Raw genomic sequence first — 22,794 nt, forward strand, 5'->3', positions numbered from 1 at the left:
ATAAAGGCTCAGCCGTTTGTGGATATCTTTACCATTTTATAGCTTGACACTGTGTTTAAAGGGAGCTACCCCAGTCCATTCTCATTGTTAACTTTTCAAATACATTCCTCTGTCAGTGCTTTTGGCATACCTGCATCAATCTGGATCATGGCAGGATGATGTGAGATGAGAACATAGCCGGACAGAGCCAGCTGACATTGTTATTATGCGTCAGTAGACAGCCAGAACAGACACGAGGCACATCTACTTACATCTTGCAGTGGCTAGCATCACTTGAGAATATGGATGGACGTACTCAAAACTTCCATTTAACAGTTTTTACAAGCAAAAAAAAATGCCATGCAAGTTTTAGGTTTTATTTTTGAGGATTTAAAGTTTTTTTTTCTATTGGGAAAAGAATATTAAAAAAAAAATGTTATTTTTTTTTTTAAAAAAGGAATAAAGTTTCATCATCATTGAATGATGCCTTTTCAAACCAATATTTGCATAAAATGGCAAATAATTTAAAATAGCTTTTGCTGGTCCAAAGTCTTCTTTGTAAAACATCAGAGCCACTCAGAAATACTTAGAGGGCAACTGAGGAACTGAGTGGATTAGTTGTGGGCAGACATACAGTGAAAATCAGATTTTAACCGGTTTAAATAGTTGGAATTCTGTATAGTTGCAGTGATTTGACAAAATTCTCCCAGAATTCACAGGAATCAGCTGAATTTGGCATTTATTGTTATGGTTTGAAATCCAATGTATGTGTGCCCATCTATAGGAATCCATTTATTTGTCGCTCCACATTACAGAAAAGAGGTCCACACTTGAGTTGTATAAAGTGACATGAGTCCACTGTTGGCTGGTATATAATGACACAAGTTCCATCTTAGATATATAGTATAGCGTGACATTCCCATTTCAACATGGATAAATGACAAAGAATAGGAAAAAAAGAAGTTAGATGCATTATTGTTCAAAGAAATAATCTTTACAAAATGTAATAATAAAATTATTTATTTTTTAGGAAATTGGAGATAGAAATATCATTTTAGTTTTTTCATACATTGTTTTTTTGAATCGTGCACCTGAATAAGTTTTGAGTTGCTGTTTAAGAGTGTGCTCCTTTTTACCTTGTGTTGAAAACACATTGACAACCCATCATGATATAAATGACTAGAGCAATCTTTAATGGTATTTATAATATGGGAGGTTTTGTGAGCAATCAGTTTGTCTCAGTTACAGGGATAAGTCAGTTAGAGGAATGATTAACCTCTGAAACCCTCTGTTCAACTGCTGAGATGAACTATTTCAAATTCTATAGGTTTTGGCTGTACTTTTGGCTGTACTTTAACTTTAAATTCTAAAAAAGGAAAAGTCAGTCCACACTTTGTCCCTCTGGCCTGTACAAAATGACACTTCTTGTTTTGTTTTGTTTTGTTTTGTTTTATATTTTCTCCAATGTTTTAAAATTAATCTTAAATCTGCATTAGACAGATAAAATTGTATATACACATTACTAGATCTCAAGAAAACCAAAACAACTACAACTACTAAAACAACTAAAGAAATATAAAACAGCCAACAATACAAAACTGCAGAACTAGGATCAAAATAGGATTCACTTTCAAGTAAAATAAAAAAATAACGCTGAGAGATTTGGATTGGATTGTCTGCTGTGCGACCTTTGAAGTCTTCTGTTGTAGGAAGCGAACTGAGAGTTTTTAAATGGGTGTACTGGCATGCAAAATTACCAACACATTTATGGATTGTGTCTTTAACAGAGGCTGACTACTCATTTTGTATTGGATTAAATGATTTTGCCATCTCTCTGTGTGCATGCTGCAGTGACCAGAGGGACTTATTATTATTCAACACAGTTTTGGTTTATATGAAGAATTTCAAATTCCTTAAAGGGTTTTTAGTTTATGATGTAAGCATTAAACAATCCTCCACATTGACTGAGTGGAGTGTCCAGCACCCATGTGCCTTTAAGGTTGCCTCTGAGAAATGAGTGACTTGGAGAGGGGTGAGGGGTCAGCGTGTGCAGCTCTGTGCCAGGCCTTGATTCTCTGCAGTGTGGGGTTGGTTTCTTTGTTGTTGACGATGGTCAATAGGCCATTCCACATTAAGCTTCAGAGATGCTAATTTATATTAGCTAGAATGTTACATCCAACTCTGACTGCCTGAGACATGGGTCTGTCCCTGTCCTGGGTTAAGCAAGTGGCACACACAGTGCTTATTTTACCTGGTACAACATCTCTGGATTATTGGGAAGAACATCCTAAAAGTTTACAGATTGGGCATATAATTCTCCACTCAAATTCCCACTAGCTTGAATACTGATACAAAGTAGTACTTTTTTACTGGATAGTTAAATATTTGAACATATTTAATCACCTAATAATTACATGAATTTCATGGCAAACCATTGTGATGTTTTATAGTTTATTGTGCCAAGTTAACATTTTAATTATTTCTAATCATAATAAAAGGTTTGGTTTCAACTATAGGAGTAAAACAAAACTAAAGAGTAAGAGTGATCGTCTGATCATCATGTTAAACATATTCAGGAAACAGAAATAAAATGTCAGAATGCAACATTGAGCCAAAAGAAAAACACATGGTGGATTATTGTAGTTTTGTAACATAGGTTTTGTTATTGATCTGTAATGTTGAATTTATGTAGTCCATTTTTCACCTCCTGAACCTTTTCATTTGAGCTGCAGTGATATAAATTTAAAAGGTTTGGTCATAAATCAGTTTGAACTTATATATGAAAATAAATAGTTTTCTAACCTATAAAACATTTAATGGAGCAACAGCGTGTATGCATGCTTAACACAGCGCTGAGAAACAAGCATTTTTTAAGTGACTGTAAGATTTAAAACAGCAAATGCAACTTTAAAATGGCCTCCCAAATAATATGTCAAGATCCACTACATGGTATTTTTAACAGTTTAACAATATACCATCAGTAGTGTATCAGTGTATCAGTGTACCATCAGTAGTTGCAATTTATTTATTAGTTATCAAGGAGTATTGACAAAAGTGAAATTAACAGTCTGTTAACAGCCAGCTTAGGAAAGATGACACTGACATGTAAAATTACCAGCACATTTATGGAGCGAAATGCATCCCTAAAGGAGGTTAAATATTCATTTGTTTGTGAAAAAAATTGTTCATCTCTCTAAGATGTTAAACATTTGATTCAGTGGTGCTCTGCATTATTAAGTAAGCAATCACATGGTGTTATAGATATATTGTTAGATTTATGAGCCTTCAGTTGATGAAGCTGACAAAATATGTAATTTCCTCTACACTGAAGAGGTGGAGTGACCAGCACCCATATGATCCTCAGATCCTAACTTTGAATGTTGAACATTGGAGACTGCTGCCACTGAGAAGTGAGTGACCTGCAGTGAGTGAGGGTTTGACTCTATGCAAGTCAGTCTGTGAAAATCTGTCAGGCCTTGATTCCCTGCAAGTGGGGATGGTTTCTTCTAGCTGATGATGGTCGTTAGCACATGACACATTGAGCTAAGGGGTTGCTAACTTCTCATATCCAAGATGCTGTATCTGATTTAGACTGACTGAAACGTGGCTTATTCCCCATCCTGGGTTTAACAAGTAGCACACACTGCTTATCTTGGTTAGTACAACATCCACGGATTATTGGGAAGAACACCCTGAAATTGTAGATGAGCATACAATTCTTTACTTTAATTTCCATTTTAAATACTGTTTTTTTTTTTTTCAAAACTTGTACTATTATGGATATTTAAGTAGTTGAACATATTCAGTTACCTAATGATTACATCTGTTATTTCATGACATACCATTTTGATGTTGCACAGGTTATTGCCTCAAGTTTACATTTCATTATTCTAATTATAATAAAGGTTCTTGTTTTAACTAAAGAGGTAAAACAATACTAAGAATTAGATACTCTGTAAAGCATCTACAAACATTATTTAGATAGTTAAAATGTTGTCAATGGTTATTGATTGTATGAGTAAAACTAATTTGGCCCTTTTTAAATGTTTTATAGGTGAGCTACATAAAGAGTACATGTTTGTGTCCTGATTGTGTGATTATCATTTTAAACACATATATGAACAGAAAGTCAATGTTGACATGCAACTTTGAGCCAAAGATAAATGTAGTGGAGTTATTGTTGTTTTGCAACTTTTGTAACCTATTAAAAATTTAATGAAGGGCAAACATGTATGTATACCTTACAAAGTGCTTAGAAAGACATTATTTATTAAGTGACTCAAAAGATTTAAATTGCAACTGCAACTTTATAATGGTCTTCCAAATAGTATTTTCAAGATCTGCTACATGGTATTTGTTAACAGTTTAACAGTTTATTACCATTAGCAGTTGCAACTTTATAGAAACCATCCAAACAATGTTTATAAACAGTTTTCAAACCAACTATTAATAGTTAACAAAGTGTTATAAATATTTGGTCTATCTATCCAAGAGATATTTATATTGTATAATTTACTTTTTTGTTTTACAAAGGTTTACAAATTAGTTGGAAACCATTAATACTTAGTTTATGTATTTATACAAGACTGTATAAGTCTTGGTATTTGACTAATAAAATAACAATCTATAACATTACTTATAATGGGTAAAGTTAATTAGTTATCATTTCTTCATTGGTTATCAAGGAGTATTGACAAAAGTATAATTAACAGTCAGTTAACAAATTATTAATGATGCCTATAATACAGTAATGCCAGCTTCAGAAAGATGATACCGACCGTAAAAATTACTACATTTATGGAGTAAGATGCATCCCTAAAAGAGGCTGAGTATTCCATATGTGAAAAAAAAATGTTATTCATCTCTGTATGATCTATGTACATTTGATTCAATGGCTTTGTGCATTCTTTAAAGCAATCTGTCTTTATTACATTCACACACAGTTTTATAGGATATATTTTATATTTACTTGGCCTTCAGTTGATGAAGTGGACAAAATATGTAATTTCTTCTACACTGAAGAGGTGGAGTGACCAGCACCCATATGATTCTCAGATCCTAACTTTGAGTGTTGAACAGTGGAGACTGCTGCCACTAAGAAGTGAGTGACCTGCAGTGGGTGAGGGTTTGATTCTCTGCAAGTCAGCCTGTGAAAATCTGTCAGGCCTTGATTCCCTGCAGTGCGGGGATGGTTTCTTCTAGCTGGCGATGGTCGTTATGGTCGTGAGGACATTACACATTGGGCTTCAGGTTGCTTACTTCTCATATCCTAGATGTTGTATCAGACTGAAACATGGCTTTTCCTCTTTCCTGTGTTAAACAAGTGGATGTTGGGTAATAATGTTAAACTGTAAAGAGTAGAAATACAAGCAGAATTCCACATTTGTCGTCAATTGCACAATTGACTACAAGCTATTCAAAAAAAGGAGTTAAACATGTTTTTCACATGAAGAAACATCTGCTGGGAAGTGACATAATAACCACATGTATGTAATATCACTGAAATAATTGAAAGGTAATTATTTGATTAAGTGGCCCTCTAAAGCAGTAGGGCATCTTGGCTCTCAGTGGCTCTGTTTGTCTGAATTTTTAACGCAATGGCCATCAGAAACACATTAACATTAGTTAAACTTTATGCTAAAGAGTTGTTTTGATTGACAACACTGGAATGTAAAGACCTGTAAAGCTGAGTGTCAATGTAAACTTATTTAGCATCTCACATGCCTTCATGCACACTCTCTGTGCACGAGTGACAATGCTGTATACCAGCCCTGTGTTTTGCCAACTAATTTACAACTCTATGTGTTACCAACTATAGTTATCAAAAACAACCAAAAAATAGATATAACAATAATAAAAACTTAGTTCTGGGTTGCACAAACCTCTTTGAATGGGTCAACAGAAGATAACTAGTGAAGGCCCATTCATAGATGTGTATCTTGCTGTGATGGTTTTGAGATGAGGTGTTGGTGGCTCATCACCATTTCAATGCCCATCAAAAACACTAACATACCAGTTAAACTTTAAGTGCTAAAGAAAGGTTTTAGTTCACAATACTGGAATTTAAAGTCCTGTAAAGCTGAGTGTCATTGTGAACTTATCGTATTATTATATTATTTATTATGTGCCTTTCACTTCATGCACACTCTTTGTGCACTGTGACAATGCTGCATGCCAGTGTGTGTAGTATATGTTATAGACTGTAGTCATTAAAAAACAAACATCTTTGAATGGGGTCTAGATTAGATAATGCTAAAATACACTTACAAACACAGGTGTTTCATCCATCACTAAAAACTATTCATTTGAACACAATGGAGACACATTACAAAACAAGATATTTGGTGTTCAAATCCATTACCTATCATAATAGCATGAAAAGGAGCCTTGAGAAATACATAAAAGAGACAAGGCTAAAAACCAAAAATGAATGGCCATGACCTTTGACCCATAAAGCTGCACTGCATTAAATACCAAACATGACTGAAGGATATCACAAAATGAGCTCAGGGACACTAAAAAACCACTGACAGTGGACACAGTTTATCACTGTATCTATAAATGCAAATTAAGACTTAACTATGCAAAGTGAAAGCCAGATATCAGCAAAATCCAGAAACACTGCCAACTTCATGGGACCTGAGCTCATCTGTCACGTCACAGTGAATATTAAGACAAGTTATAATTGTGTTCACATTATAGCCTTTATTTTAAAAAGCTACAATGGCAACATTTCTGGTGCCAATTTACTAAACAATGAGAAGCTTTACTGAATAGATACATTTTTGTATTAGATATTTTTCTCTTTACAAAATACCTTTCTATTTCTTTTCATTAATCTATGGTGGAGTGTGAATATCACTGTCCTATCCAAAGGGAACTTGTGTCATTATGTACCAGCCAACTTGGGACCACCGTCGCTTATTCTATATGTGTGGCCCTTTTTCTGTAATGTTGATCAACAAAGAAAATGCATTCTTATGCATATAAATTGAAAGCACGCACATACATTGTAAAAGAGATCCTGTGCTTATATTAACTCTTAATGGGAATTTCCAGTAAAGTCTGATAATAAATCTATTTTTATGATTAATCAGCAAATACTATTTGCTGACCTTTATATCGTTTTGGTCCTTTCTGGGAAAACCCTTCACTGTAAAAGTGAACATCTAAAGTAGGAATTCCAGTATGTTTTTTCCATGGCCAAGGATCAGCCAGTGTATGTGATATCTCTGATCTAGACACTAGAGAAGAAGTCTCAGACTTGTAATGTCATGAAGTATAAAGTCTGGAGCTGCTCCTTCTGCTCATCGAGAGCCTAATTTTGGGGACCAACAGAATGTTTGTTATCCCTTAAACCCAAATGAGACTTTAGTATATTGGTGTTGTCAGTTCTGTAACAGAAAATGTTCCCATATACTTATAACATTGTTCTGGCTGTTCTCAGTGTCATCTAGAAAATCTTTCACAATTTCATATCAATGAGCAACTTCTACACTTTATATCACATGACATCACAAACATTCCAGTTTTTGGATATGGCAGCAGAGTTGCCCATATTTACTAATGTTTTAGACTGCCTTAGATCATAGAAATAATATGTATGTATTTTAGAAATGGGCATAATTTCCCATTAATACAGTATCAAGCCATAAAAGGTTAAGCCAACCACTAAAGTTGAGCCTTTATATTCTGTTACACAAACATACTAACAAATCATATTTGAAGAAGAAATGTAACATTATTCAGATGAGATTTTTTCACAAGTATTATTAAATATGTTTGTATGTGCTTTATATGGTTGAGTGTAGAATGTCACTCCGTGCTATCTAAGAAGGAACTTGTGACATTATGTACCAGCCAACAGTGGACTCATGTCATTATATCCTACTCAAGGGTGGACCTTCTTCTGTAATGTGCACCAACAAACAAGTTGCATTTCTTTAAGTACAGACTGAGAACACAAGTATGTTGAAAACTTGATTGACATTCACTACTTGTGAAAACTGGTCAGGTAAGTATTTTGGAAATTGAACAATTTTAAAGGTCAAGTCAAAGTTTGATGTTACATAATTTTAATTTAAAACTCCTTTTTAGTTTTCTTACAAAGGAAATGGAGTGTGGACATTTTTTTTTCTTTTGGTGTGCAAAGTTCAAAGAGTACAAACAGGGGGCGACTTATGAAGGCCCATTCATAGATGTATCCTGTTGTGATGGTTTTGAGGATGAGTTGTTGGTGGCTCATCACCATTTCAATGCCCATCAAAAACACTAACATACCAGTTAAACTTTAAGTGCCTAAAGAAAAGTTTCAGTTTACAATACTGGAATGTAAGTCCTGTAAAGCTGAGTGTCATTGTGAACTTATCGTAACATTTATTATGTGCCTTTCACTTCACGCACACTCTCTGTGCACTGTGACAATGCTGTATGCCAGTGTGTGTAGTATGTGTTACAGACTGTAGTCATTAAAAAACAAACATCTTGAATGGGTCTAGATTAGATAATGCTAAATACACTAACAAACACAGGTGTTTCATCCATCACTGAAAAACTATTGTGAACACAAAGGAATACATTACAAAACAAGATATTTGCTGTTCAAATCCATTAACTATCTGCCATAATAGCATGAAAAGATTTAGAGAACCTTGAGAAATCTCTGCATAAAAGGGACAAGGCTAAAAACCAAAAATGAATGGCCATGACCTTTGACCCATAAAGCTGCACTGCATTAAATACCAACATGATATCTAAAATGAGCTTGGGACACTGAAACCACTGACAGTGAACACAGTTCATCACTGCATCTATAAATGCAATTTAAGACTCTATGCTAAGTGAAAGCCAGATTCAACAAAATCCAAGAAACGCACTGACTTCTCTCTGGACCTGAGCTCATCTGTCATGTCACAGTTGATTTCTTTTCTTTTTGGAAGCAAACAGCTTTTAAGGATTAGTCACAGACTTGTGTTAAATCATTTTATAGTGATTAACTAATTAAAATAAATATATTATTTATTAAAATAAGTAATTATATTGCTGATCATTTTATGTATAATGTTACTCGTTTATAGATTTATTTTTCTGAATTTTGGTGATACATTGGTAGTTACAATTGGTCTGGTCTAAATATACATATATATATATATATATATATATATATACATATATAAAACAAAGACAACAATAAAGTTATTAACAGTAAATAGTAAGATAAAACTGAATCTACAGGATTATGGAGCCTTCTTTTAAAAGATATACTTTGCTTTGGCAAGTATTATTTCTGTAATATTTATTATCACAAAAAATGTTGATATATTGCAAGCAATAAAGTTTACATACCCATTTTTAAAGATACAAATGAAGTTTTAGTGAAAAAGAAGCACTCTATAGGTGAGAGAACCAGGATAAACCAGTTTGACTGCAGTATATGGATGTCCCCCTTTGATAGAGCAGGCGTCGCTCAAGGCTTCAGGTCCCCTCTTGGCAATTTCTTTAAAAAATTGTAAAAATCACATTTGCAGTAATATTGTGAAAGAAGACCTCAAAAGTAAATTTTCAATTCTAGTTTTGTATTTTTAAAATGACTGCTAATAAAGGTTCCCTCTTGGATAGTACACTTAGATAGTCCCCTATTATTCATGTTCGCATGTATGTGTGTGTGTGTGTGTGTGTGTGTGTGTGTGTGTGTGCACACGTGCATGTGGGCATGCATGCGCCTGTGTGTGCATACACCTATGAGTTGTGAGTAACACACTCCATACTCCCTTAGGCCCATTACTTGGTATAATGAATTCAACACTAGTGCACGTGTGCGCGCGCACACACACACACACACACACACACACACACACACACACACACACACACACACACACACACACACAGTCGGAACATTCTTCTCCACCTCTTGGTCACAAAGAATACTTTAGTGAAAGACTCACAGCCCAACGACACAAACTCCATCACAGAGGATCGACTGGAGAGAGGGAGGAATTACAAAGAAAGAAAGAAAGAAAGAAAAGCTGTGAATAAAATGAATGTGTGGGGTTGTTGGGGGCAAACAAAGTGTATTTTACACTTAAGGGAGAGCCAGGAATCATGGGAAATAAGATCTGATTACCCACTCCTCACAGCAAACTCACAGTGGCAGTCATGTGCTGCCTCTTAGCACACACACACACGCCACAGCACAGAGCCAGACGAACAGATGCAGGTACACAAAAAACATAAAATCAGATGTACATAAACATCTTTAACACATACGCACCAACACATTCAATCTGCACTCCAAGCAATTTGAGTCCACTTACACACAAACATCACATCGTCTTCAATCCCAAGAGCCTCTGCTCCCTCAAATAACCTCCTGGAAAAGCAGAAGAAATGTTTTGTCCTTAAAGCTCTGCAGGTTCGCTTTGACTGACAAACTGTGACACTGCTCAGCGTCACTGAACTGAGAGAGGGATTTATTATTATTCATTTCTATTGACATTTTTTTATTTTAAAGATGCTCTTTACTACACTCCTAGGTGGACATTGATTTGTTAAACTCAGTTTTATTGCCAACTTTTTAAATACTGACATTTGTTTGGTGGCATTGAGACATTAACACATAGAGGCAGCCTTTAGCAGCGGCATGAGACACACCGAGCTGCACATCTTATGGCACTTCAGATTTTCAACCGGGAGCCCAATGTTCATGTCCAGTGTGAAGCCAAAGGACGGTCGAGTGATTTTCATAACATGGTTTGCTGTGCAGCATCCTACGCTTATGACATACTGTATGTCAGCGATGCATGTGACGTCACATGTGTATATAATATTACAAGAGTAAATAACATACCTATTTAAAGCCTAGCCATGATGATCTTTTTTAAATAAAGCTCTTTTAGGAAGATTTTAGGACATTTCTAGGTTTTTATGACATTGGGAGCTCTACTTTGACGCTGTTTCATGGACTCTGGCACCTAATATATGCTAAAAGTACAAAAAAATCCCAGTGTTAATCACTTTATTTTTATTGTGAAAATGGCTGGGGGGCACTTGGCACTCTATCTGGGGACAGAGTTAGCCCACAAGCTGCAAGTTTAGTATCAGTGTTTTAGACCAACCACATAAAAGTTTATGAAGCAAGAATTTAAAAGCATGAATATATACATTTACCTAATTCATTCAAAAGTCAATGGTGGTGTGACAGGATGTGTCTTCTCTTTTTCTTTCTTTCAGTATTTATGGAGTATATGTACAGTCGTTACTGGTGTTCAGTTATTTCTGAAATTGCAGCAAAAACAGCAAAGCACCTCACGTAGAAGTTATGTCAATTCATCTTGATGCCTGTTACTGTCTATCTGAATACAAATGTTTGATTTAGCTGCTCTAATTTTAAGGCTCCTTAATATGGTCAACAAGGAAGATATTAAGAAGGTGAAGGTCACACAGCAAACGTGTCTCATCTTTCCATGGTAACCAAACTACAACTGCAAACACATCCTTTGATTTTAAGCTTATTTCCCCAAATTTGTAAGATTGTGTCACATAACCACATCAATTCTGTCAAAATGTCCATGAGAAGACATTAAACTTCTACCTGCTCGCTCACTGTAAGCTGCTGAGGATAAAAGTCCCAGATAGAGTCTTAACTCTGAAATATAAACACAGGCAGAGAAGGTGGGGGAAGCTTAGAGAATCGGAGGAATGACAGCGAAAGACAGACTAAAAGAGACATTGATCTTCTTAGTGTCACAAAAATATTCTGCGAGACTTTTTAATGAAATGAGAATTAGTCTGAAATCTGTCAGCTTCACAGGAGCGGAGCAGCGGGACACTGGTAGTGGACACGTCTCTCCTACTCAATGTGTTTTACATATTTTTGGAGTTTAGCTGCTCGGATCCACATGAAAGTGAGCAGGTTGGAGTTCAATGAGATGAGGGTAGTGACAGAATCAGCTGATGGGTTTGAACCTGTCAGCTCTGAGTTTTCTTTTTTGCTGGTTTGGTCACTTCCTCTGTTTTCTACTGTTGTCATTGCAGAGATGGATCTACATTACTAACCTAATCATCTTTCTGTCTTATCTTTTAATGAGGTTTGACAGTATACAAAATTCATGGTTTGGTTACTACACCAGTAGAGGAGACAAGGTTCAGTGTGATTTCGGTACAGTGGGAAATATACAAATGCATAATGACACATTTCTTTTCATTTATTTTGAACAAGCAATACCACATACCACTTTTTGCATGAAACTAAGCAATTAAACCCCAAAACTATTTTTTTAACCTATGTTCTAAGTTAATTTTGAAATCAGACTGCATGCATGTAATGAGCGAAAACTGTAGTTTTCCTGCGAAAACAGAAGTTTATTTTGAAAGGGCACAATGTATGTAACTTGTGTAAATTGGCACACCGTCCCTGATCGTCAAAAACTGACCCTAAAGGATTAACTTTAGCATCATTGTGTGACGTTGGGATTCGGGATGGGTATCATTAAGCCTTTAACAGTACTACTAGTCTCACTGATACTGCTCATCGATCCAGTACTTCAACGATACTTTTTGGGGGACATTAAGGTAAAAAAGAAAGAAAAAAGAACAGATTAACTTTTCTTTATTTTCTATGATTGTAAGAACAGTATATATATTAAAATTCAGAAAAAGCATCGTTTTGAACTCGCTATCAAAGACTACAAAATACCTGAGTTTTGGGGTAGAGGTGAAGGTGGAGGTGAAATTCAAGCTAGGCAGGCGAAAACGCCACAGACTCCCTGCCTTTATATGATGCTTATTCACTAAATGTTTTCTAAGATTTCTCGTTGTTTTTTCCCTTACGTGCAAAACAGTTGTACTTGTGGTGACAAGCAGTATAACCAGACTGAGAGCCAAAGCAAAAATGCATCATAGACTAATATCTTAATCTTGTTGCAAATTCTAAATGGAATTGTTGAGATAAAAACTGAAAAAACATAGTGTTTACGCAACCGAAATAAACAGGAAATATACTTTCTTACTTTCTCCAATACCAGTAGCGGAACTGTCAACATTGAATCTTATTGCCACTCTGGTTTTTAATAATTTGGCCCTGGTGCCTGTTTATTACTGGGTTTCGTTGCCCATCCCTAGTTGGGAGTGAGAGTGTGTTACAGCTTTTACAGCTGATCTGGAACGCAGGTTTTCCAGCTCTGGCGTTTCAATTACGCTCACCATAGTGTGGCTGAATGGCCTGCCAAACTGCTTTTTGTGCTAATCACAGCATATGTTCTTAACAGTATAAAGCTAAAAGTTTTGAGGTGGAACTGGCAAACTTTGACTCCACATGCAGAGGATCAATCTACATACGGCGCAGCTGCGTGCAGCAGCGCCTGTTTGTTTTTTTGAATACACAAACTGTTACAGCCCTATTATCTCTGACTTCTTATTTTCCTCCTCCTTCTCTTTCATCTTCAGCTTTTTTAGATCTCCTGCTATACACTTTTAGTTCACCTCTTTTCTTTACTTCCTCACTATCATCTCCTGCTCCCCTGTCTTTGGTTTCAACTTTTCACCTCCTCACAGCATCGTCTCCTCGCTGCTCCCCGCAGTTCTCACTGACCCTCTTTCTACTTCCTCTCTACCTTTTTCTTTTCCTTTTCTCACCTCCAGTCCTCCTCCTCCTTCTCCTCACTGTACCTGTTCATGCATTACTTATATTTCTCCTCAGAAATTCTGTGTGAAGTGTCCAGTTTCTCTGACACACACACACACACACACACACACACACACACACACACACACACAGAGAAGCACATGCACACACAGCCCGCTGCACATGAAAGAGCAATGGACATGGAATACCAACGGCATGACAAACTGGCCGGTATGCACAACACAACACACACACATACACACACTTATCCCCTAAGGCAAGCCCTCAGGACATGGTTAAAGAGTCAGGTGGAGTGTACGCTGTACGGGTGTATGCTTCCCTTCACACACACACAGAAAAACACACACTGGCTGATGTAGGCAGATAAACAGACTTGCACAGGTTTTCACATAAAATGCTCAAGGAGCAAATCTTCATAAAACTTAAATGAAAGTTTCATCAATTCATGAACAATCGTTCATTGATGATATTTTTTCCCTGTGTCTAATTCTGTGTATATTTCATAGCTTTGCATCATCATTTTATCCTTATAGGTGCAAGTGTCTCACCAAATCACAGTCACTTCAATCCATGTTGTACGAGTAACCAACATGGTCTATATTTTTATTTTTAGGAGATGTCAAATAAAATATCATGAGCAGAGCTTGAATTTTTTCAGCCATTAGGAAATATTGTCAGAGAGACAAATTTTTTCAAACTGGGCACCTCATCCACACTCACTCCAGCACCACCAACACACCTGAGCTCTAATATAAACGTGGGCAATTTCAAATGGTCTTACTATGGGGATTAAAATCATCACACATAAAAACAACTGCAACTTCGTACATTGCTGGCGACTACACCATCAAACAGTTAATTCAAAGAAGAACACAGGCTGCAAATATCTGCAAACGGGAAAAACAATCAGATTCAGGAGCTCCTCTTCCTCAGAGTAGAGGACATGAGCATCTGCCCTGTAATCAGGAAGGTAAATGATTATGACTGACATTTTATGCATTTATTATTGATTAAAACATGTTGCTGATACACATATTATATGTCACACTAAAACCGATGCTTTTGTGTTACATGTCACGCTGGTAGTGCCTCTTTTGATTGTGGGCTGCCACGATGCAGTGCATAATAACACACTGCAGAGCAGAATGATGCCGTTGTTGTTTGGCTCTATGTAAAAATGCAGGGGTGGTATAAAGAGGGGACTTTGTTGCGACCCTGTAGTGCATTCTCTGTAAAAGCGGTAATAGACTTTTGCATGTGCTCCCACTCAGCCTTGGACGGGGGTTCACCTGTATTCTTTGCCTAAAAAAAGCACACATTTCCTCAGTACAAAACTCTTTTGTCGTTTTCATTTCTGTTATTTTGACTCTTTTTGACAGGAACACTGTTCACACCCACTAACTGTTTGAAATTTGTTGCACTTTGCCCTTTTTTCTTTCATTACTTGAATACCAGCCTTTATTAGAGAACTTTCTGTACTTTGATAACTACAAGATAACTTGAGCTTGAAACAAGGTGGAATCATTTATCTAAGTATTACGCTACAACTGCCAGCTGCTCGGTAAAGGTACCTGCGACTTTTCTTTGGATGTTTGACGTCTCTTAAGTGTGCCTTTTCAAATGTTTGATATCTCATTTTGGAAAAAAAGCTACTGCACTTGAAAGTCAAAGACTTTTTAAGCAGTTATTTTTATAAATTGGCAGTTGTGTTGCGTTCACACCCAGTGAGAGTTCATTGCGTCTGTGGGCTTCCACAGATCTGACACATAGGGCTGAGCTGTCCACGCTCCTATTGATTTCCTTATCAGGGGACAGACAGATAGAAGATGCCGGGAATGAGCTTTGGGAAACAGAAAGCTCTATGGACACACACACATATGCAAACACAGACACTAACACACTGCGGTGGCACTTCTGGGTCTAATTCTTGGACTACAATCAGCTTTATGACCACCCAGGGAAGCTCAGATGTAGCAGTGTTCCTGGGGAACTCACACACACACACACACACAAACACACACACACACTCTACATGGTGTCCACAGGGCACCGGCTGACAGTGGCTCTCCTGCATCTCTGCTACGCCCTGCTGAGTCTTATCTGTGACAGACAGCACACACACACATACACTGGGACCTATACACAACATACCCACACACAAAAATGCAGATACACAGCCTACATTCATACTCCCCAAGACACAGACATGTCAGCATGCGAGCTTGCACACTCTGTGACACGTACACACACTCTCTCACACCCACACACACAAGCACAGCCGGGGGTATGGTGAGACCTTGTTGCCCTGGGGCTCTTACTGCATCTGTTCTACAACCATACAAATGAGAAACGCACAGGAGCAGAGAGAAACATCTGTGTGTGTGTCTGTGTGTCTGTGTGTCTGTGTGTGTGTGTGTGTATTGTATTAAGTCATTTTCACTAACATGTTCTTCAAGGACATCCTTTATTGTCCGGTCAAACCGGACACTGTGTGTGTTCACATGTGTGTATGAGCACATATATCAGTGGATTGTTTTCTGAGTTTTTCAAACGAAAACGTTATTATTTCAACCTTCTTTAAGAGAAACTCTTCATAATCCTCTTTTGTTCTCCTTTTATTCTCTATTTACACAATGGCAAATAATTACTCTTTCTCTCCCATTTATTCATGTAGAAGTGATGTTTTTCTATCTGTCGTGTCATTTACACAAAGTGAAGGAAGAACATGTTCAAAACAAACCCCGGTGCTGCGTGTGTTCTTTAGCATATACAGTATGAACTTAAAGGGAGGTGTGAAGCGAGGGGGAGGCGTGAATACGAGGAGAATGGGGATGTGAGGAGATGTGACAGAGTGGCCACTGAATGATGGAGAGATATAAAGAGAGGTGTGAAGTTGAGCTTGTATTTAATACGCAACTAATATCTCTCCTTTCTGCCTTTTGACCTCCATTGCTTTTTTCACTTGTGCATCGGCAAGAGCGAAAGTAGAAACTATAAAAGCTATATATAAACTATATAACTCTTTTTCTTCAAGGTTCAATATAAAGTATTAAGGATTCTAACAAAAGATTGTGTAAAAATAGAAATTGTACTATACTTTTTTAAAATTTCAGTTTCATTTGTCGTCGAAGTTGTTATGTTTCCTAATTCTTTGAGATTGTTATTTTGATGCTAATCATTGGGAATTAAATGTATGGTCCAGAGGAGATATAATATGCTTTGTGCTACCCACTTGTATGAAGGCTGCCGATGGAAAACATACAGACTGTTATGCATAAAAAGTCACATAATTAGTTTTTTCAGATACATAATTATGTTGTATTTTCAATGATTGTATACTTTTACTTAAAGCCACCATGTGTAGGCTGGACTCAGAACATTTCTTATTTTGTTTTTCTCAGTGGTACTATCAAAAAAGACACTGCAGCAAAAAGCAGTGCATACAATTTCAACCCAGAAATGCAGAGAAAAAAAGCCAAATTCAGCACTTTGACTGCACTTTTTTTTTCTTTTTTAAGCTGAAACTTGTGCCATCAGAGTTATTAAGACACTTAAATTAAAATGTCTGTACTCTTTTGAATGAGTGTCATTCTACTGACATATTACTGATTTCAAAAAGGTGGGATTTTTTCTAACTCTGCTTTAACACATCAGAGGGCAGCTAGTTTGATTCCAAATATGTAATTTCAGTTGTCTTTTTTATGTTAGTCAGCAAGGAAGACATCATCTGTTCAGCCGGCCCGCAGCATCGTGTCACAGATTGACATGCATGCATGAGCACATGGGACAAACACACAGTCATGCACAGTGCACACAGAGGGCACTGCAACAGGGGAAGCGTCTCTCTCTGGATTCCTGCGGTCACACCTGGCTGAACAACACACTAATTAACCCCGATTTCACTTAGCAGCCCAGGAGAACAGACAAATACACACACACACACACACACACACACAGAGATTAATTTGGACACACAATAACCGTGACACCTCACACATGAAAACATAAATGAAAAGCCATGCAGATACACACACCCAGAGACAAATTAAGCTGCGTGCAGATGATCCCACCACACATGAATGAATAGAATGAGGAAACTCAAAAACACACACATCAAGGACAATAACTCATATACACAAATTACACATACATTTCACACACACAAACACACACACACACACACACACACACACACACACACACACACACTGCACACACAAAGGGTGTCAGAGAGAGGTACTCAGGGATGTGCATGTGTAATATTGCAGCTCTTGTTCACTGTGTTGGCTTGGGTTATTCCCCTGGCGCAGTGCATGGCTGACAGCACCTGAGCTTCACACACACACAGACATACACACACACAGACAGAGGACAGACACTGGAACACATACACACACCAAAAGACACATTCAGCAGGCTGAGGAACACGCACATATTTGGGCGATCTCAGGAGTGCAGTCTCTGTGTTCTGCTAACAGATGGTAATGACAGTTTCAGTCCCTGGACTATCATCTAATCAAAACACGCACTCACACACACACACACACACACACACACACACACACACTCATACAAACAAACACACACACACACAGACACACACGCGCGCGCACACACACACACACACACACACACACACACACACACACACACACACACACACACACACACACACACACACACACACACACACACTCCAGTCTCCCTCAAGATTAAAACATCCTTCATACCAAATAAGGTTAACAGCATAATTCGTACCAAATATGCATTGAGAACATAATTTAGGCTGGCGCGACTCTACATTTAAATGCATTTCAGTAATGCAATTTAAAATTCCATTAAAAAACAAACACTTCAATTCCCACTTGCACCACACAAGGATATTTATTTATGTTTAATAGAAATAAAAATAATCTTAGAAATGTATCTCAGACATCTATTTTAAACTTCACTGTAAGCACTTTATTGTTAAAAAAATCACTGCATATACTGATAAATAAAGTGTCTGTTGGTATGTTATACTTTAACTTTAAAACAATTCTTCTGTGTTTCTATCTTTGTTCCCGAGGTATAAATTTGGGTCGAGGTGCAGCGCAGAAATGTTGTCAAAAGACAACCCCGGAGAATGTCAAGCAACCAAGCATAAACTCAGCTTTACAGTGACTGAGCACATGGCGCGTCTGTGTCTCGGTCAAGGACACCTAAAAAGAGAATACATACAGAGTTCTTGGGAGGTGTTTTTCTGCTGGTTGGATTATGTATTAAAGGATACAAGACAGGGAAAACATCAGTGGCCATGGTCGATTGTTTTGCCCTTTGCAAACATGCAAGTATACAAGTAGGCTGCCCAGCGCTAACTATTACCACTGAATATAAAGTGAGCTCTGTGTTATCTCTGTAACATACAGTAAAAACAGCTACACTGAGTTTTTAACTGGCTATGACAAGGTCTCAATCTCACACTGATGCCTCTTTATGACCTACAAAGGTAAACAACAAAACCATCAGCAAGAGGACTGACTATTTCTTTAGCCTAAACGAGTCCCACGGGTAGATTCAATACGTTCCTTGAATTGTCTTACATTTTTGGCAACAGCCCTTGACGACAAATATTCTCAAAACAAAACATTTTCAGTGGTATCTTCGTTTAAACTACCTACCCCTTTAATTCACCCCGAATGTTTGCATTCTTCTGGAATACCAGACAGAAATGTGATCAGCACTCCTACATGCTGGCTGTAAATTCTTTGGACAATGACCTGTCCTGTTTACATACGGGCTAAATCAGACATTCACGGACTGACTGCTCCGATGTAACATTGGAGTAACATTTTAGGCAACATACTGCTTATGTTTCAGCAACCATTATGTTTACCAATAGCTATGACCTTTATTAAATCTGTTTACTGATCTTACACTAACATTTGGTCAATAGAAAACGTCATGAGCTGATAGTGAGGCGTGACTAAAGAAAGAATTCAAAACACACAGAGTGCAACAGAAAGAGACCAGGAAACAGGTAAAGAAATGTAATTATTTCTGACAACAACGGATAGCTGCGATGCTATAACTCTATCAAAGGCCGCGCAACAACATTATCCAACCTCCTCAGCACATCAATATCCCTCTCAGCAGGACAGCGCTGTATTTCCTGTTGTTTACATGAACCATGAGACGGAGAGTGGGATGGAAAATCACAGAGAATTCTTAATATTTTCTGCCCTTTATTGAATGTGAGGGCAGAGCTGAGTAGATCGCATTAGAGGATTTGAATGTCCTCGACGAGGGGATTTGTCGAGCGGCGCAGATAAATACAAGAGAAAACATGAGGTGAGGAGGGGTGAAACAAGAGCAATGAAGGAGAGGAAAGAAAGGACAGGCAGGAGAAAAGAAGAAGAGCTGTTGTTTTTAATCAAGTTGCTGCTTTTGATTAGTATTACTGTGAATTTAACAGCTCAGACCAGAGATACTCAACTTGATTTGCAAAGGGGGACACTTTTGCAAGATGACAGGAGGCCAGGGGCCCATCACTGCAGCTGCATACATGTTTCCAAAATTTTAAGACATTTCTCAGATTTTAGTACATTTCCAGTATTTTTGGACAATTCTAAGATTTTAGGACATTTCTAGGACATTTCTAGGACTTTAGGACATTAGGCTTAGCTCGGACTTCTGTCAGGGGGTATGGAGGATCGTCCACTGGCAATGTGTTGGATAAACAAGCACTATTTTGATGTTTTTTATGCACTCTGGGAATTTATACAAACTAAAAGTAAAAAAAATATATATTTTTTTTATTGTTTGTTAGAAAATGGTTGGGGGGCCACCGAGCGCCATATTGGGGCCCAGATCTGTCCCTCAGGCCATAAGTTGAGTGTCACTGGCTTAGACCCAAATAACCCAAATAATTTTTTGCCAGTGAAGCATTTCCATCATGTATTCTCTGCTTGTTTGTGCACTTCAGTGAAAGTGAAGCACACTTACTGTTTGAAACACAACGTGTTTTTTATTGCAACCCCATTGAAAATGGATTACCAGTGTAACGTGTTATACATATTTCTGTGAGGTTTTGGCATCTCTGGAAACGTTGGAGTCTTCAGAGGAATTTAAAATAGAGTTCTGTGGGTTTGAAGACATGGAAACTAAGAACACGACACTGGACAGGCCAAAGAGTGGATGGGGGTGTGAGATAACCCAAATTTTTCTGTATTCCTGCTAAACTACAGCTGCACTGGAAGAAATTGGAACCTCCAAAAATATTCTTATAGAATTTTTAAAAAGGCTTTAAAATTAATTTTTAATGAACAAACAATTTTTGCTGTCTATTCTAAACCTTGAGAGAAAGGAGAGGAAAGGAACATCGCAGAAGAAGAAAGAAAATGAAGTGAAAGACTGACAGAGACAGACAGAAATGGAGTGAAAAGGGGCTCATTGTGAGTTCTAGTCACTGCTCTGAAGTCTGTTCAGTATTCTGTCCTCAGCATTCTCACAGCACTAATGAGCAACAGCCAAACACACACACACACACACACACACACACACACACACACACACACACACACACACACACACACACACACACACACACACACACACTGAACCACAACCCAGGCTTGTTTCTCACTTTCTCTACATTAAAGAAGTTGTCCCACTTTCCTTCATCCACACTGATCAGATTTGTCAAGCGTCGCTCTTCTTCCAGCCATTGAAATTCATCACAAACACTCAGGTTTTAAGGGAGTTTACCTTCTCACTTGTTATTCGTGTGAAGGAAGATGAACAGCAGAACCTACCTTTGACAATGAGGTCGGCGTAGTTGGACACCCCGGACCCGCCGTCGGATCGGATGACACAGCGGTAGCGACTGGTGCTGCGCTGCGATGTGTCGCCAACGCTGACGGTCGCTGAGAAACGTCGGTGGTTCACCACCCTGGTCACCATCAGTGCCGTGTCCCTACCGTTCCACTGCTGCATAACGAGAATGACAAGAGCAGTCAATAATTGGCAAAAACCTTGTAGCATGTTCTCAGGTGAGCCTACAGGAGCTTCAGAAAGGGGGACGATATTTTTCAAATTGGGATCCTCATTCACTCACTCCAGCACCACCACCAAACACCCTTAGCTCCAATATCAACAGGGACTAACATCATCACACATGAACAACATTTGGCTCATTGTATCCACAAGAGTCTAAATTTTACACTCTTACCCAAGTAATGCAATTCCAACTCTGCTGAGGGAAGGAGTGTACAGACATTTACAAATATACTATTTTGACTGACTTTGGAGTTTCCAGATAACATAGCATGGATTGATTTTGGTGCATTTGAACATAGTTGCAGTTCGCCTTTTACCCTTACACTATAGCATGTCTGTGCATGTTTCAACTGCACCATTTTTACAATAACTGCAGTTTGAATACTTCCTCTTGAAAGGTGATTTAATGGTAAGAATAAATGTATTATCATGTAAATATATAAAAACTTGTACTGTCAGTGATATATGTCAGTAAGTAAATTGCTGCAATTGATCCCATTTAAGGGTCAACCAAAGATTTTTGCATCGGCTCCCCTAAGCCTAAGGTTGGAGTCCTCAATACCATTTAACCCCACTAAAGGTGGGACTGGTTCTAGCTGGTGCTGAGTATGGTTTTGAAACACAATCTCTGTTTTAAGAGCTCAGGATGGCTGCTGTCTTCTTACAGGGGTGGAACATAAATAAAAAGAGAGGCATCTTTCTTGCATCAAATGTAAATTTAACTGATAAGATTGTGCAGGGGAATTATGATCTGATCATTAATACAAACACAAATGTTGCATGGAAGTATCAAGTGTTTAACCCTTAGGGCCCGCTATCATATTACGCATAGTCGTATCACTCTGTGCACAAAATGTGCTTTTCAAAAGCAAGCTTTAAAAAATATTATACATTAATATCATTTTCTACTTTAATTGAGTTAATTTTTTAACCAACAATAGTCCTAATCATAAATATCAAATATTCATTAATTTTCAGAAATTTAACCCTTTAAATGACAATTTGTCATGATGCCACTATGTTTATAAATGAAAAAAATGAAAAATGTTCAATATACTACATGCAAAGTAGATTTTTTTTCTGATTTTAACAGCAATATTTGCTGCAACATTGATTGTGACAGTGCACCTAGA

At 37.5% G+C, this 22,794-nt stretch overlaps 1 protein-coding gene across 13 annotated transcripts in view; it reads right to left on the reverse strand.

The window, feature by feature from the left end:
* The window catches only part of ptprt (protein tyrosine phosphatase receptor type T), a 475,570-nt gene that overhangs the window by 341,541 nt on the left and 111,235 nt on the right, over positions 1–22,794 (reverse strand). For all 13 annotated transcript variants that reach the window (XM_088070228.1, XM_088070218.1, XM_088070225.1 and 10 more), the window contains exon 7: positions 21,418–21,592. In XM_088070228.1, coding sequence (XP_087926354.1) covers positions 21,418–21,592 — 175 coding nt within the window. The remainder of the gene's footprint in view (positions 1–21,417; positions 21,593–22,794) is intronic.

The sequence above is a fragment of the Plectropomus leopardus genome, chromosome 2 (assembly GCF_026936395.1).
Source record: "Plectropomus leopardus strain MGB_pleo_1.0 chromosome 2, ASM2693639v1, whole genome shotgun sequence".
In the NCBI taxonomy this organism is placed as follows: domain Eukaryota; kingdom Metazoa; phylum Chordata; class Actinopteri; order Perciformes; family Serranidae; genus Plectropomus; species Plectropomus leopardus.